This window comes from Pithys albifrons, chromosome 3, assembly GCF_047495875.1.
Source record: "Pithys albifrons albifrons isolate INPA30051 chromosome 3, PitAlb_v1, whole genome shotgun sequence".
Classification (NCBI taxonomy): domain Eukaryota; kingdom Metazoa; phylum Chordata; class Aves; order Passeriformes; family Thamnophilidae; genus Pithys; species Pithys albifrons.
Window position 1 is genome coordinate 24,488,362 of NC_092460.1, and position 17,465 is coordinate 24,505,826.

Below are 17,465 nucleotides of genomic sequence, written 5' to 3' on the forward strand. Positions count from 1 at the left end.
ATTTTTCTTTGTACTGTTTTAATTCTCATAGTGAAATAGAATTTCCTTTTGTTCTCTAAAGGACTACAGAACCAGGAGAACAAAATTTAAAGAGCTGCACAATACCAGCTGACATTGCATTTGTGGTGGAAGAGGCATTGTAAAGATGTGCAAAGCTCTTGGTTCTGAGGTTTCTCTGAGCTCACGGAAGCGTCAGTGAAAGAGAGAGAATAAGCTGAGTTACATTTATTTACTCACAACTTTCTCAAGCAGAACATACCAATGAATGAAAATGTGCTGTGAGGTGGCTTCTTGGGAAAAAACTAGTTCCAAGAAAGAGTTCAAGCAATGTCTAACCTTCTTCCTTGTTTAATGTGAATTACAGCTTTGCACTGATGTGCGAGCACCTTTCACCTAAACCTGCAAAATCACTTTAGAGACTCTGGTAACTTCTGAGGTTACCATTATTTAGCAATTATTTAGCAGCATATTGGAACAGTTTGCCGCAGTTGCTCAGAGTGTGAATAACCCTATTTCCAATTGAAATTATTGTGAGGAATTACTCGAGACTCTATAATTTTCAAACTGGAACTAGATCCAGGCACCACGGCTTTATACCTGTCTTCTTGAAAATGTCAGAAAGGGCCTTTTATAATGACGTAGCCAAGATACCGGTTTTGTGTTTCATCCCCAAATTGATGCCTTGAACAGTGTGCGCTCCTACTTTGGAGGATTACTTCAGTGTGGTTCACTGCTTATTCACAATGAAAAAATAACATTGAATTAAAGTCCCTCGCTGCTGCCTCAGGTTAGCATTTTGCATTACATCAGCAGCTGTGGTAGCTGTGAGATCAAGCCTCAAAATTAATGTGAAATATATCTTCCAGTTTCCGGAGAATGGATCTGGAATACCCATGTAACATTGAGAACAGTAAACTTGGGGCTTGTGAATTCTTTCACTCCTCTTTATCCTGACTTGCTAGTAATTTAATTAGGGCTAAACAGTGTGCACACAGACTCGCAGAAGTTAAAAAAACCTGACTGACACAGGATTCAGTTCCAGTGACTTTTCCTCTTTTGCACATGTGCTGGATGGAGCTGTGCTGTGTTTGGAAGTTGATCAATAATGATTGCACAATTCTAACCTCATTTAAACTATGATATAAACAGACATGATAGAAATGGATGCTACCAGTTTTTTTCCTACTTGAAAGTCAAGTCAGCTTTTGATTTTTTCTGCGCTTTTTTCCCCCCTCCTTTTTTTATTTCCCATTTTTGTTCCAACAAAATTGTAACCTGGAAGAAAAGCAGTTAGACTTTGTGAAATCCCAATTCAGTGTAGCATTTGGCTTTAGTAAATGTGGAAGCCAAAAATAAACATCTGCTTGGCAACTTTACCAGAAGTTAACTGTAAATGCAGTTTTCATCTTTTTCAGTAAATATGGCATTCAATGCTGGTTAACATCTATTATGGAGAGTGATCCCTAGTTGAGGCTGTAAAGCATTTTTTTCCTTTTAATTACAGTTATGAACCTCCATTGCCTTGGGGAAATCCTCTACTCCAGTTCCTTTCCAGATATAATTTCTTATATGCCAAAGCATGAACTTTTTTTGAAACCTTGAAGTAGTTGGATGGGATTTTTGTGACTTATTAGGCTTTGGAAAGGAAATGCCCTCCATCAATTTGTGCATGGCATCCCCAAAACTTCAGCTTGGCCCTTTTTTTATACTTTTCTTTAGTCCTTCGGAATTAGTTTATAGGCCTCTTTTTTGCAGGCAGCATGATCAATATTTTAAAGTATTGGCTGTTGCATCTTTGAATATACAGAAGGATATGAAGTTAGAAATGTATTAGGAAAAATGAAAGGAGTCCCACTCTTTTCTCCGGAAGGTGAAGTGTGTACATGGCAGGGACTCTCCCAGGTTGCCAGCCTTGGGCTCTGGTCCTGACAGAGCACAGCTGGAAACATCTTTAATATCCCAGTCTTGTCAGAGCTCTGCTTTTCAACAAATCCATTGCAGCCTCTGCTCCTACCAGGGCAAATTAATTTTACTGTGGATGAGAGAGGATTGAAGTGGATGCAGATTTGCAGTAGCATGGTATTGGGACAGTGGGGAGGGCTGAGAAGGGGCAACTTGAGGTAGCACTATGGAAACCTTATTGCTATGGATGGTGATTTTTTGTAGGATCTTCTAGAACTGAGCGGTCCTGCAACTTGAGACTTCATTAATGCTGTGTAAAAAACTTTTATTTTGGGAAGTGAGAAGTTTTTTAGTAGATTTCTAACATATATAACTGGAGGCCAGGATTCTCAGCATTAAATGAAGAAAGGTCTGCCAGGTAAATTTGTCAGGGGATGCGTGGTGTAAATATGCCAGGCTACATAGACATAGCTGAAGGTAGTGGGTACCAAACAATGAAGGGATGTCAATTTCCCAGTAAGGCAGTAGTTACTCAGGAAATGTGCTCACAAATCCTGTTAACAGGCACTGTATGCGGGGGTGAGGAAAGAAGTGGAGGAAGGGTGTTGTATGTATTCCTCCTGGCGTTCACTTTGGATATGTACAGTATGAACGTGTTCATCTTGTGATGCCTTCTACTGCTCATTAAAACTTGATTCCACAGACATCTTTCTCTGTGAATAAAGGGGGAACGAGAGGGAATATATAATCCCCTGACCTAGTGTTTGGGATTAGTTAATTCCTCTTCTTCTTGTCTTGATGAATCACAATTTATGATATGATAGCAGCAACTAGTTCCAGCAGAACCAGAAAAGGAAAATTAAACCCGAGATATTCGTACCTTGGTTCTCCAAGAGACAGCGGCACATTGTGCCTCAGCTTATGCAGATAGAATTTTGCCTTGGGACTGGGCACAAGAGTGAGTTTCTCTACAGGTAATGACATCAGCTTTGGTTTTTAAAAACATAATATATTTTATGTGATAGGTTGTGAAGAGGAAAATGAAACAGAGAGATGGAGATGTTTCCTTTATGCTTTTACCCTGTAGAATGAGGCAGCTGTAAAAAATTACCTTTACCTCATGCAAGCAAAGGAACCTGAAAGGTGCATCACGGCACGTGCATCGTCACCCTTTATGTGTGCAGCTGCTGGCTTGAGACAACAATAACCGTGTTTTGTCCTTGCTAACATCCATGATGTGAACAAATGTGATGGAACAGAGTAATGAGAAGTCCTGAGATTTAAATCTCACTGGGTGCAGATGGCACTGGTTACCGCTTTGAGCAGCTCCCCTGATTACTGCATAGTTTGCCAACATAGCAAACAATAGAATTGGGCTACTGATAAATAATTAATAAGGATTTATTTGCATGCTTGTCTCCCAGGCAGTGTCACCATGGAGATGGTCTGGCTTTTAGGATGTGAAAACTAACAATCTCCAAACAATGGCATTGTGTCAACCTTACTCTTTCTCTGAAAGGGAGAGCTCTCAGAGATGTGTTAGCAGGTCACACAACGCCAGACACTAATTTTGCTTTCACTCACAGGGGCCTTTTGTGCAACCTTTTAGTGGGTGACTGAAATGTTTTCTATGACTGTGCAGAAGCTCGTTCATAGAATTACATGACCTCTTCAGTACTGCATTTGGCCTGGAGCTGGAGTCCCGAGGTAGCTTTTTTATGAGCAAGTAGACACAGGAAAGATATAATCCTGTGGGCAGAGGCTTACAAGAAGAAGTTTGCATGAGAATACCTTTGCAGAACCTTTGGATGCTTCTTTTCCACGTAGGATTATCTGTCTATGGCTCCTTCTTCCCATATGGAAGGTCCAGAGGCCAGATAGACAGTTATTCAGCTCGTCCGGTGCCTTTCCCTTTTCTCCTTTGTGCAGTCTCTGGAAGTGCCATTTCAGTGCAACTGCATTATCAGTATCCCCCTCCTTATCATTTGATTGCAGCCACCTCAGAGACCACACAATTTCGTAGCTTTGTTTCTTTTCCTCTTTTGTTAGTGATGTCTGGGCCAAGAGCCATAGGCAGAGACTCCCCTGGAAAAAACATAATACAGTGCCAGACTTTATTCTTTCTTGGTTGGCTCTGTGGAGCTGGAGAAAGAACAATACACCTTTTTTCTTTCCACCCCCAAACATCCTCTGCTTTCCCTTTCTCTTCCCCCCTGGTTGATCCACCTATTCTTTACCTCCACACCCCGTTGGCACTTGGCACATTGCACTTCCCACCTCCAAGTCTCAAAGAAAGGAAGCAGAGCTGTGAAACCGGCTGGGCTCGCCCACTTCCCATTGCTGGGTGGAGATGGTCTCAGTTCATGGCTTTCAGAAAGGAGAATTTAACTCGGGCCTCCCTCTTCACCCAAAGAAAATAATTTTTAATAATTTTCCAGAAGCTGCTTTTCTGCCATGTTTCGTGGTGGCAGCAAGCTGGTTTCCCTTTCTCAGGGGACTGCGCTCTCTGTCCCGATGTTGTTTGTTTGGCTCTCTATGATAGTATTGCAAGGGCCCATTGGAATTTGTTCGAGCATGGGTGGTATGCACAAGTGCTGGAAGCAGCTTAAAAGTCACAGCCCCCATGGCGGAAAAAAGAAGTTCATATCTCACTATGGTCCTAAAAATAGCCTTGGTAGATAATAGGGAGTTGGAAGATTGTTTTCAGTGGGACTGAATGTACTGCATGTAGAAGTTGCTGGGAGAGGGTCAGTGGTTTGTGGCATTCAGGTAGTCAGCCTTTTCTACAGCACTCGCCTGGTTAAAAATCTGTGACTGTCTGCACTGTGGCTTGTTCTACCTTTGTTTATATTAACACATCTCAGCTGGAAATGAGGCAAATGTAGATTCATTGCATTAAAACAAACACATGAACCAACTTCCTGAAATGAAGTGAAACAGCTTTTTGCTTTGATGAAAATACAGCTTTTTAGCTCATGCCATAAATGAGGATGCCAGCAGTGACTCAGCAGACGTAGCGATTTGATATGGAAATGGGCACACTACTGCCTGCCATGCCCTTTGCCAGATGTGTAGACTTGGAGATATTTTTCCATACGTGATGGACTTGATCAGGCTCTGTAAAAATGAATTCCACCAGTTTTGCTCTGCTAAGCAGCTGAGAAGCTTGAAAAGGCAAAAAGACATTTCTCTCGCAGATAGAACTGAATGTACAGAAACATTTGCAACCGTCATCTTCTTGAAGTATTTATAGTTCAATTCCAGTTATTTGTATGAAACAAAAGCAAAGAAGCATGAAGTGTGTTGGAAAATACTTTATAATCTCTCTACACCAGTTCAGAGAGTGACTATAAATTCTCTTTCCAGCAAATGGAGACAGGTAATTTATTGCAGCCTTGAAGAAAGCAGCTTATTTCTCCACGCTTCCTGCCCAGCAAACTTTGCAAGCTGACTCACAGACAGATGGGAAGCCAAAAGCTGTTCTCCCTCTTTGCTATCTGCTTTGGGAAGGCAGAGCAGCAGTGGAGATAGGGCTGTGCTTGTGCAGAGTTGTTGGGAGATTTCTAGCAATATAAGAGCTCAGAACCCCCTACCTTCTCTCTCCTCTACCATAGGTTTTAGAGAGGGTATTCTTCTTTCTACCTGCTTCTAAGCAGGGGCTGATACCAGAACTGGCAATGCAGATGGAGGTGGTTTCAGCCCGTCTCTGATTGTCTTTCTCCCTGTCTGACCCCATATATGGGACCATGCAGCCATCAGAGCTGCAGGAGAGGTCCCGAGGACATTATTGGTGTGTACAGCCAGTATTGATTCCCAGAGGGACCATCACATGGCCTAGTTTTGAGCTGTGACCTTGGTGCTCATGCATATATTTAACTTTACATGTGTGAGCTATCCCACAAAAGTCAATGGCCTGCTCACATGTTTGAAGGTAGACATGTGCTAAAGTGTTTTGCCAGATTGAATACTGTGTCTACAGGGGCTTTGGGTGAACTTGAACCTGTTTTGTTGGGGCTAGAGGCTTAAGATTTCATTATTAGGAATCTGATATGTTACTCTCTGAGTGCCAGGTCTTGCAGTTATCTGAAATTCTCATTAAGACAAGAAGCTAGGAAAAATACAAATTCCTCCACTAGTAAAGTTACTAAAAATACTGTAATTAAATTATCTAAGTCTTAAACCCAGTAAAATATATTGAGAAAGTGTGGTAAAGTACAGCATTTTGAGTGTACCAAAGGGACTAACAGCACTTTCTGTGCAGACCTTGAGCTGCAATATTTGGAGTAGTTATTGTAGCTGATGTAAAAAACCATGTTGCATTTGCCCTACTCTTGATTCATAGGCTGTGACCCTTTAATAAATTTTGATGTTGCACACAGTGAAGCTGTTGCTTTCAGAGAAAGGAAAGTAAGCAGGCAAGAAAGAAAGAAAGGGACCTAAAGAATGAACAAACAAGTTCTTTCATAAGGTATTTCTCAACTGAGATTATTTCTTATTATGCTTAAGTTATTCAGGTTTATCATGTAGCAGTCCTGTGAGTGAGGTTTTGAAAAATTGAGCCAGCTCTGTCTGGTGTTAAAAGCGTAAGCGTACTTTGAAAATTTCTTTTCTAGAATATATTTCTGAGAAAAATACATTTCATGAAAGAAATTGCATTATCGATATTTTAAAATATCTGGAAGAGAGGCTTGTTTTACAGTAGGAAACTGTAACATACAGCAAGGGATCTTACTTTGCTCAGAGAGATGAAATACACACACACACACACACACACACACACACACACACACACACACACATATATATACATGTGTATGTATATATGTATGTATAATAAATGTATGTATGTATGGGCAGACTTCGCAAACGCAGATTTGGGCAGGGCTCTCCCCACGTGGGTGTGCCCTTCCAGCCTGCACAGTGGATTTTTTAGGTGAGACACAGCGTGTGCAGAACTGGCCCCACTGTTTAAGTCCTGAGGTCCATTTGCCACGGCCGAGCGAGCTTGGACAGTGACAGTGAAGTCCTCGAGACTGTCACAGCACCCGGTACTGACTGGGGCTGACCCTGCTGAGCATCCGAGATGTGTCGGGATAGGATGGCAGGGAGGCATTGAACTGCCTGGGGACAGTCACCACTGAGACTCGAGCTCAGGACCTTGGGATTCAGAGTCCAGAGTTCTCTCCTTTACACCACGGACCGTGCCCCTGTATAATAAATAAATAAATAATAAGTAAATGTTTTTGTGAAATACTGAAAAAACCCAACTGCACTGCTTTCATGTTTGTGCTGGTTTTTTCACATCAGTAGACTAGAGCCCAAGTTTCCTTGCTGACATGCTCTGAGCAGACTGATGAAGGTGAAAGACACTCGGCTGGCCGAAATCCCTTTCTTAGACAGGAAGAGCCGGAATAAACGCTGTCCTGCTGCTCCACAAATCCTACTTTGGGATGCCACCTCTCACAGTGCTGCTGACAGCGATCACTCACTGTTTGGCCTTTTGGACCAGGTCACCAGCAAGACTGTGCACTCCTGGTAGCCTTTGAAATGTTGAGCCTGCCCACTTGGGGATTGTGGAGGCCACCAGCCAGGTGGCAAGGGGTAAAAAGTACTTAGTGAGATGCCTTCAAGGCTTTCACTTTCCTGAGGCTTTTTTGAGGAGAAAAACAGCAACTGAACATGGGGAAAGGTAAATCAACCTTTAATAAACAGATGGTTTGCTGAACGAGGCACTTCTGTGGTGCGTTGCACAGTTTGGGAGGAAGAAGTAGGCAGGGAATTCTGAGATGCTACTGTTCTTGTTTCCTTCAGGAGTCACACTGGCTTTCTGTTTTGATTTCCTCATCTCCTAAAAGCGGATGGATAGTGCTGTTTCACCGCTTACCTACCAAGGTGTAATTAATAAATGGTTGCACTCTGTTTTGAACACACTGATGTGCTATGCAAATAGGCAGTGATACTATTTCATTAGTAAGTGCAAGCAAGCCTCACTTACGGCATACTTGTGCTGGTAGCGTACAAGGGGCATTGCCTTCTCACAGCTCTGTTGCTGTTTGTCTCAATTGCAGGGGGTTGTCTGACCATGGCATGTGGATGCTTAGAGCTGCCCTGGCTCCACTGACACCACTGGAGTTCAGATATTTCACATCTGCCAGTTGTCTGCACCCGTTTCCAGGTGACATTCACTGTGATTTGAAGGAGCTGAGGGAGGGAAGAGAAAGTCTTGAATGTTAAAACCCAAGAGATGTGTTCAGCTTACATTCTTTCCTTATATTGGAATGAGACGTTGCAGCCTGGATGTCACTGACAAAATTCCAAGTACTTTGACTGGGCATTCTACCCCTGCAACTGGGAAGTGATGTTTTCAGGAGACCTTACGGTGCTATCTTAAAAATTTGGTTAAACTTTTAGCAATAGCCTTTGCAAATTAAGGCCCTTAGATGCCTTTTAACCACTTTTCAGCTTGGATTGTGAGACTTTAAACTTTCTGGTCCTATTGAAAAATACATTCCCAGGCAATACATCTGTTTGCATTAGAATATTAATCCAAACATACATTTACAGAGTGCTACCACGTTTTTCAATCACATTTGCATTTTTGTATCTAAAAATACGTGTTTTGTTATATACAATTACTCTATGAAGGCTAGTTGTAGTACTTATGTATAGATGTAGATGTTCAGAAGTCCTGCGTGTGAAACACAGTCAAGTCAGTAGGAGATTGGCACGTCCTCTGGGCTGCCATTATTATTTTACCAGCCGTGAATAGGGAAGAATTTGCTCCTTGTTGTATATTTGACAATGAAACCCTTCTTAAATTCTTCCTCAGAGCCAAGTACAAGGCTGTCTTTTAATAAAAAATGTGTTTTTACCCATGTCTATATTTATTTCTTTCAGGAATGCGCATACTGCTCCAAGAGCCACCCACATCCTTCTGTAGACAGTCCCAGTGCAAACGTGGGAAGGGGGAAAAATCCAGTGTCATCTTTACAGCTGGTTACCTTTTCCATCTCTAGAATTACTTGGAGATTATCTTGGTCATTCATGCAATTAAGATGGGTTATATTACCTTTTCCAGAAATATGTGCCATGTAAAAAAGACCATACTTACATTGTTACTGTTAAAATCTCTATCCCAAATGTTTGGGTCGAGAGAGGGTAGAATTGTTTTGGTTTTAACATGCAAATTGGTCTGTCCCTTGACTTCTGCTTTTTTGTACTGCTGCCCCAGAGTCGGGGAGCACTTGAGCATGAGCTTAATTTTAAGCATGTGCAGCAATCTTTGGGAAATCAAGGGAATGGGGCATGTGCTTAATGCCTTTTTGAACAATGTTGCTTTTCAGAGTTGAAGTCTTGTAGGAAACCTAATCCTTTAAACTGGCTCCCGTTTGTGTACATTTCAATTTTATAATATTTTAAGTTTTTGCCTTGTTTCTTCAATATCCTCAATGCTACATCATATAATGAAAACAATACTGGTCGTGCCACTTGCAATTACTGAAGTAGGCAGTGAAATTTTTTTTCTGAAGGAACTGGGGAAATCGGGGAAATCACGTAAGTCACAGATTTATAAATGTTTTCCCAGGAGAAGTCCACAGTAGTTGGCTGCAAAGAATGACACAAGTTTGGTTTACCCATAAAAGGGTGTTCATCTCAGCGGGTCAGCGATGTTTTTCAAAGATGTGTGGTTGATTTTAAGCTAGCTGGTAATTTATGCCTTGAACTCTGGCTTATGAAAATACAGCAGGGTAAATATTGAGTATAATAAAGGCCATGCTGCCATTCAGTGTGCACAATGCCCTCACCTTCCCTCTCCCACAAGCTTCTCTGCATTGTTGGCTTCTGCATGTCTCATAGGGCATGAGATGACCTCCACAATTGCTTATGGCGTTGTTCAGATAAGCCCATTTTCGCAGGCGACACACATACTCTCACAAGGACTGTTATAATTTGAATTTATATTGCAAGTTCAGCTATCACTTCCTCTGTTCCCACCCTGCCTTTTGGAATGATACCCAGTCACATGATATGCTTGTAAAAAGGGTTACTGATTGAGGAAGGATGCAGGAAGGATATGGTTTTGCGGTGATTTCATAAGTGCTGTGTAGGACCTGAAAGTCTTGGGTTTATATGACGAGTTTACATTTTAATTTCAAAGTTTTATTTCTTCTGATTTTTGAATAAGTCATAACTTCTAAACAGTTTGCTTGCTTTAGAGAACCATGGAGATAACCTGTGTTAATGTGTTCCTCTATGTATTAACATGGACAAATATCAATGTAGAAACATAGAATCGATTGGGTTGGAAAAGACCTCTGAGATCATCAAGTCCAACCCTTGGTCTAACTCCAGTCCATTTACTAGACCGTGGCACTCAGTGCCACGTCCAATCTCAGTTTAAAAACCTCCAGGGATGGGGAATCCACCACCTCTCTGGGCAGGCCATTCCAATGCCTGATTACTCTCTCTGTAAAGAATTTTTTTCTGATATGTAATTGGCACCCTGGATTCTCTGCCTTTGTTTCATCAAAGATCTCTACCTTATTTCTAGTTGCCTCCAAAGCTTCTGTTCGAAGTTTTCAGATGCAGTCATGTCTTAGCAAATGTACAGCCCATCAAAATCTCTTGGGAGTTTTGCCATTTGCCTCAGAAGGAGGGTACTTAGGCTGGCACAGAGATCGTTCCCAAAGATGTTGTGTTCCCTCTCAGTGAAATCCTAAGACTCAAAGACTCTAAAACTTCACATCACCCATTACTGTAATGAGAGTGTACTTGCTGCTATGAGTGAGCTGTGGTGTGGAGGTTTGTATTTTAAAACTTTGTTTTGGTCATTCCATGTTCTGCCAACATCTAACATCTGTATTTTATTTTTTGAACTCTTAATGGATTAGCTGCATCTGTTCAGTTCCAAGAATAATGCTTGATTTCCTGAATTTATAGGTTGCAATAAAATCCATTCGTAAGGACAAAATTAAGGATGAACAAGATATGGTTCACATCAGACGGGAGATTGAGATCATGTCATCCCTCAGCCACCCTCATATCATCACCATATATGAAGGTTAGTGAATGTGATTTTCCTCCCTGACTGTTCTGTTACGTTCTTGCAGACCTGATGTTCATGTTGCTTGAGATGATGCACCAAACAAACCCCTACTCTTACTGTAACCCATCCCTTGCCAACTGCTTTGAGCACTACCTCCCTCTGAGCTACCAGATGCATAACCCTTTGCTTGGAAGATCTTCTTTTTGTGTGAGTTAAGCACTGTGTCCGTGGCAGGTGGGAAATTGTGGCCTATATCACCTCTTCTCCTTGCTTCCATTGGACAGTTCAGTTTCATTTCATCCTCTATCATGAACCAGCCTGATGTCTTGTTTCTGTTCCCAGCCCCTAAACAAGTACTTCCATCCTTTGTTTTCCCTGGTCTGCACAAGTGCGGTCTTACCTGTTCTAGAACTTTGGTCCTCCCTTACTTGCCAGTTGTTGCTAGTTCTGTCATTGCTGCTTTTCCACCTGAATCCCAGCATCCACTTTTTATCCGTCTCCACACACTTTCCTGTCAGTCTGGTTGCTGGCTTATCATTCCTGTTTCCTTTCTTCCTGTCTTCCCTTTCTAACTCCTTTCTTCCTGGCCACAGCTGGGAAGCCTGCTAATTCCTGCCTCCCGGAGCTGCTCCCTGGTCTTACAGCAAGGAACAGGAAGCCAGGGGCATTCCTCCTTGATTTGCCAGTTTGTTTGTTTATATATTTATAGAGTGTCACTCTGTAGTAAAATCTCCTCCTCCTTCCTTCCTTCCTTCCTTGCTTCCTTTCTTCCTCAAGTAACATCCCATCACTGGCTGAGAGGTTCAGGCTGGGTACGTGCTAAAAGACACTGGCCAAAAGGTCTGTTGCTGCAAGGGAGGGTGGTTGCATGGTGGACTCAGGACACAGATTCCAAAGGTTCAGAGGGACCTGACTTGGGCAACCCTTTTCCTGGGGATCACCTCTCTTCCTGCGTGCAGAGCAGCAGCTTGAATTTAGCCCTGCATATTTACACAGACGTGAGGTAAACGCCGAGGTGATGATAAGTGTATGGCAGCTCTGCTCCGAGAGTTGATATGACTGATTAAAACAAGGGCTGTCTTGGCGTACTGTTACAGGATCGCATATTGAGTTATTCAAAAGCATGTTCTTGGTACTTGAAAAGAGATGAGTATCTGTCTTTTTATTGAATAAGCTCGTAAAAGGATCTGGGAACAGAAAAGGGGAGGGGTGCTGTGTCAGCATGTGGGTTGCAAATGGAACAAAAGTTACTTGAAATGTGGACAGCAACTCGGAAAGAAAAAAGAATAAGCATGCTGTGGTCCTTTGACCAATTGCCCTTCTCATCCTTACTTTAAATAGTTTTTACTGAGTTAAAACATTTGTAGAAGTTAAAAAGATTACAGCATTTTAGGAAGCAGACAATAAAGTCCTGTGAGAGCAAAACTTCCTCCTCTGTGAAGCAAGGAGCAGTGCTTCTGCAGCAGAGCCAGTCAAGCTCCACAATGGAGAGTTCATCCTGTCTGCAGAAGGATGAGCACCTACGTCAGGTGATGGTGTGTTTTCCAAGCTGTCAGAATCAGTATTTGGCCTTTAGCAGTCAGTGCTGTAACTTAGATATGGTAGCACTGGGGAGATGCGTGGTTATGCAACTCAACCTATGGGAGTAATCACGTATTGCCCAGAGGTAAGAATGTGGGCTCAGGGATCCTTAGGCATGTGGTTCATTTTAAGCTGAGGAGTACATGTAGTGAATTTAAGGGACTACATCTAGGACTGAAGAGTTTGTAGCCTCTTGAAGTTGGATTTTAAACACATGGCTACTCGAGTGATGCATAAAGAGTGATAATATTGCTATCCTCTGATACAAAATGTTGAAGTCAGTAAATCCTGAGAGATGGGCTTAATCTCACCAAATTTAAGTCATCCAACATTTATGCAGTTGGTGTGTGCTACAAGTCTTAGAGTCCCTCTGTAATCAGGAGGGATCAGCATCTTTACATGGTGATTGGCTACCTCCTGGGAGATGTTTTTCAGATAGGTGGGATAAATGACTTACTGAGGGTCCTGTTGGCTATAGATGGAACCTAGCTGACTAACTTAGATCAGATGCTTAACTTTTAAACTGAAGCCATCCTAGAGATATTTTGCTCCTCTCTCATAAACTGTAACTGTAGGTTTTTAGACTGCCACTGCATGTCTGACAGTGCTTTCAGTAGATGCCAAGTTGCACAGATATACCTAGCGTGGACAGTGCTCTATCTCCCTGTAATATCTTTGAAAGCTCTTTGTATTGCATTTACAAACATGTATTTTCCTTAAGTAGGATCCTTGTTTAGGTATCCTTTTGACCTTCCCACTTAAAAGTAATTAACCTCTGAATTTGTCAACTTGATGTAAACACAAGCTTATGTTTTTTGGGGTTTTTTTGATAGCAAGCAATAGAAATATTTTTTGTAACCAGATCAGAAGATGTACCTTGCCTATTACTATGAGAGCAGATGTACAGTTGTGACTCCAGAGAAATTCCATTCTCTCAGCAGGGCCGTAATTGGCAATCTGTCAAGTGTGGCTGCAAGGGAGGTGTTCTTTCACGTGGCTTTAAACTCCTTGAAAGGGACTGGATAAATGAAGTTGGCTTTGCTGGTAGTGTTCTGATTTCAGCACATTAATTTTAATTTATGGAATAATGCCTCTGTCCATTCATCTGTCTGTCTCTCTCCTGTTCCCCTGCCCTTCCCCTGCCCTGTTTCTTTCTTTCCTTGAAAACTCCAGGATTTTATTATAAAGCCTTTAAGAGCTGTCATATTTTTCCAGGGATAGCCTGAATGCAAAATCTATCTCATTTGGCAATACTTTATGAAAGTTAAACTAGGGAAAGAACATCAGGCCTGATTCTGCAAACATTTAAACACATGTTGGGCCAATCATGAGAGTGAAGTTACACTTGCTGCATTCAGGATTGAGATCTTGAGTCTTTGTAGTGTGAAATACAGTTTTCTACATGACTGTTTCTGTGCTGAAAGAGTTGTCCTTGGTCATCATAACCATACAGAGAAGTCTGGCCATTTGCAAAATGCACTTAAAAATGAACAAACTGTCAGTTACCATTATTATAGAAATATTCTTTGAAGAATGAATAAATATTGGGATCACATTTAGGTGCTCGGGGAACACGATGGCATTAATGTAAACGAGTAACTATAGGAAAGCATGTGCTGAATTGCTGCCCTCGACTGGGGCCAGGATGCTCATAATGGTGCTGGACCCTTTGCATTCACAAGGCACAAAATAAGGATTTCCTTTTTTAATTTTAAGCTTGCACTTTTGGTACTCTTAAGAAAAAGCACAGAGATTCTCCACCATGTGTCTGCCAGTCTCCAGTGACTTTAGTTTGCATACTTTGGGTAATCAGGACTCAAAGGCAATGGAAGAAGATCTGACAGTGTCTAACTGCAGTGACATAGTATTCCAGGGTACTCATCTTACTTGTTAAATACATGTTCAGTCTCACATTTTCTGGCAGACTTCATGCAACAAAACACAAACACACACTTGGTGTTTCAGGCACATATAGACCTATCTCTGATGTGGGGCTGCTTGAGTTATATCAGCCAAGTCACTCTGTCATCAGCAAAAACACCTGCATTGCCAAAAATCTGCCTGGGTGGCAGCTGGCAGGTGTGTGGACACGAGCCATTGCTGAGAAACTGCATCGCCTGCAACAGCACCAGCTGAGTCAAGTGCCCCCCACCGTCAGCTGCGAAGTGCCTCTGGATGGGGCAGACAGTCAGGGACTGGCGTGGCAGCTCACACCATGGTGGGGCTTGTGCATGGGCAGAACATAGTCATGTGTCTCAGGGTGACAGTTCTAGGCAGGCAATCCCAGCCTCTGTCCCAGCCTGCTATGTCCTGGTTTTCAGACATAATCAAAACAAACTTTGGTGCCTGATGACTCCACCCCTTCTGTGTGCAAAACACCTGAAAAAGTCACTTAAAACATCACATGCATGATTGGGCTTTAGTCAAGAATGATGGAAGTTGGAAAGCAGAAGTGATTATTTTTTTTTACTTGGCCAAGAAAAAGTACTTCAGCAGTGATACTATTTAACCACATTTCTAATTGGTTTCCTCTAATTTTTACGGCTTTTGACCTCCAGTGCTTTATTCCCATTGTTTTCAGTTGATAACATCCAAGAACAGAAAGTAATATTTCAAGTGTCTGGCAAGAGTAATGAAACAAGGATAAATAAACTTAACTCTTTAGTTACCATACCCCAGCTTTATGAATTTCCTGTCATTCTGGGTGATTGCCCATACTGCATTTTGTCGGACATGACATAAACTCAAATATGGGAGATAACTGGCAGGTCCAATTCAGATGTCAAATTGATTGCAAACAGTGATGAAATTGATTTCTATATTCTCATTATGCAATGTAAATATTTACTGCAATGTAAATATTTGTTTGTCTGAAGTTCCTTAACACTTTTAATCATAATTTAAAAAAACAGGAATTAGCTCTTGTATTCTTTGCTGAAACAAAAGACAATTAGTGTAGCCTGTTATTGTGGCCAAATTAGCAACTGTCACTTTTCCTTCCTTTTTGAAGAGTAAACCGTCACAATCTGCATATCCTCAATCTCGCTCTCTGAGAAGCAACCTCACCAAGGATAATGGTTCTCATTCTGGTTTAATCTCCTCACTGGGGAGTAAATTATAGCCTGCTGATTTAGAAAGATTATTACAGGATCTTTACTGCATTCCTGTAATTTAAAAAGCGATGCAATTTGTCTGAATAAGGCCATAATTCAGGAAAACAATTTAACACAAGCTTCATGTTAAAACACCTACTATATATCTTGCTGTCTTTACTTGTAATTAGGCATATGCATAAATTTATGTGGATATATACAAGTAGTTTTGTCACTGGACCTTGGACGTTTTCATGACTGTTGTATGGTTTATTAAAAACAGTAATAAAATACTACTACTAATGAAAAAAAAATGCACCCAAATAAAAAGTGTGCCAAGGGCCTCTAAAGCTTTCAAAGCAGTCAAGAACACAAAGGTTGCATCAGGCTGAATTTTGAAGGTAAAAGACAGTTTTCAGTACTCATAAGTCTTTTTGAAGAATAATTCAAGCCTTATTACACAAGTGAGGTAATTGGGTCATACATGACTTTTCTGAATGAAAAGGTTATTCTAGTCTGCATCTCCAAAATTAAAAACAAACTCGCTTGTTCTTTTGATTTGGCTGACCTTTAATAAAAGAGCATTTTGTAGCAGTGGAAAGGTACTTCTGTCTGCGGCTGTTAGGAGAGTAATAAAAATACCGCTGAATGGAAAGACACCAGATGGAAGGAATGTCAACATACTGGAACTAATTTAGGAGATTGCTCTGATAGAGAGCAAAGGCATGAGGAGAATTCAAATGGTTCCAATGTAAAGAGATTGGCCGCCCCTCTTAAACTAACAAACTAAAATCCTTACCCCAGGGTTACATGTAAACCAAATGGAATCAGCCCACAGGGAGGTAGTCCATTAAGGGGGGGAAACAAATCCACCCCTGTTGGCACTTGCTCTGACTTCAGTATCCTATAAGCTTGGAGGAAGGGCAAAAGCCTTCTGCTTCGTTTTGCTTTTTAAATTTGGTAGCAAGTCCAAAGTGAACTGTCTTAACAGAGAGGTGTAACAATGTCCCATTGAATCTCTTTGACTGATATTTGCAAAACCATGTCCATGTGGGCTTTCAACAACTTTAGGGTAAAGCACATCTTAGCATTTAAGAAGGGCAGTGAGTATGTTCATCCGGTGTCAGATTTGTCCCATGAGTTTAAGAAGAGGTGACTTCAGTGTAGCAAAAGGGAAGAATTTGGCAGTAGGGTTGAAAAGAAGAGGGCTGATGAGCAAGAGGTTCCAACATAACCAGAGCTATTTCGAAAATGGGAAGCTGTAGATAGAAACTGAGTTCATAATTTCACAGCCTCTAAATATAAATAAGTGGAGAGATTATATCCCAGAATTATTGCTGTAGTAGAACAACCTGTGAAAGAGACAGATTGTTGATGTTACGGAATGTACTTTGCCTCAGATATGTCTTTGATAGTGAGAAGTGACATTCTTTCCCAGTTTCACGTTTATATTTTTCAATGAGCTGTGAAGCCAGCAGATTCAGTTCCAATTGTTAGCCTAGAAGTATAGAACCTTTTTTCTGTCATTTTAAAAAAAGAAATAAACAAACAAACATATTAGAGTTAAGGGGGAATTTAAAGAAAAGTTGTAAGAAATCTTTCTTTTACTACTGCATCTTAAGCACCTTTTGCTTCTTGGGTTGCCAAGGCTCTTGAGGTGAACAGACCAAGCCCAAGCAAACCTGTAGGCCACTTGAAAATGCTGTTTCTCCACATTGCTATGACCAGTTTCTTAGTACAGTAACACATCACTTTTCTCATCTCTTGGGGATAAAGTTATGTTCCTCACACCTTGTAGTACATGCTGTTCCTGCTCCCTGGCTCCTGATGTGCTTTCAAAGTGC

General features: G+C 41.4%; 1 protein-coding gene across 2 annotated transcripts in view; it reads left to right on the forward strand.

The window, feature by feature from the left end:
• The window catches only part of NUAK1 (NUAK family kinase 1), a 54,331-nt gene that overhangs the window by 14,239 nt on the left and 22,627 nt on the right, over positions 1 to 17,465 (forward strand). For both annotated transcript variants that reach the window (XM_071551037.1, XM_071551038.1), the window contains exon 2: positions 10,843 to 10,963. In XM_071551037.1, coding sequence (XP_071407138.1) covers positions 10,843 to 10,963 — 121 coding nt within the window. The remainder of the gene's footprint in view (positions 1 to 10,842; positions 10,964 to 17,465) is intronic.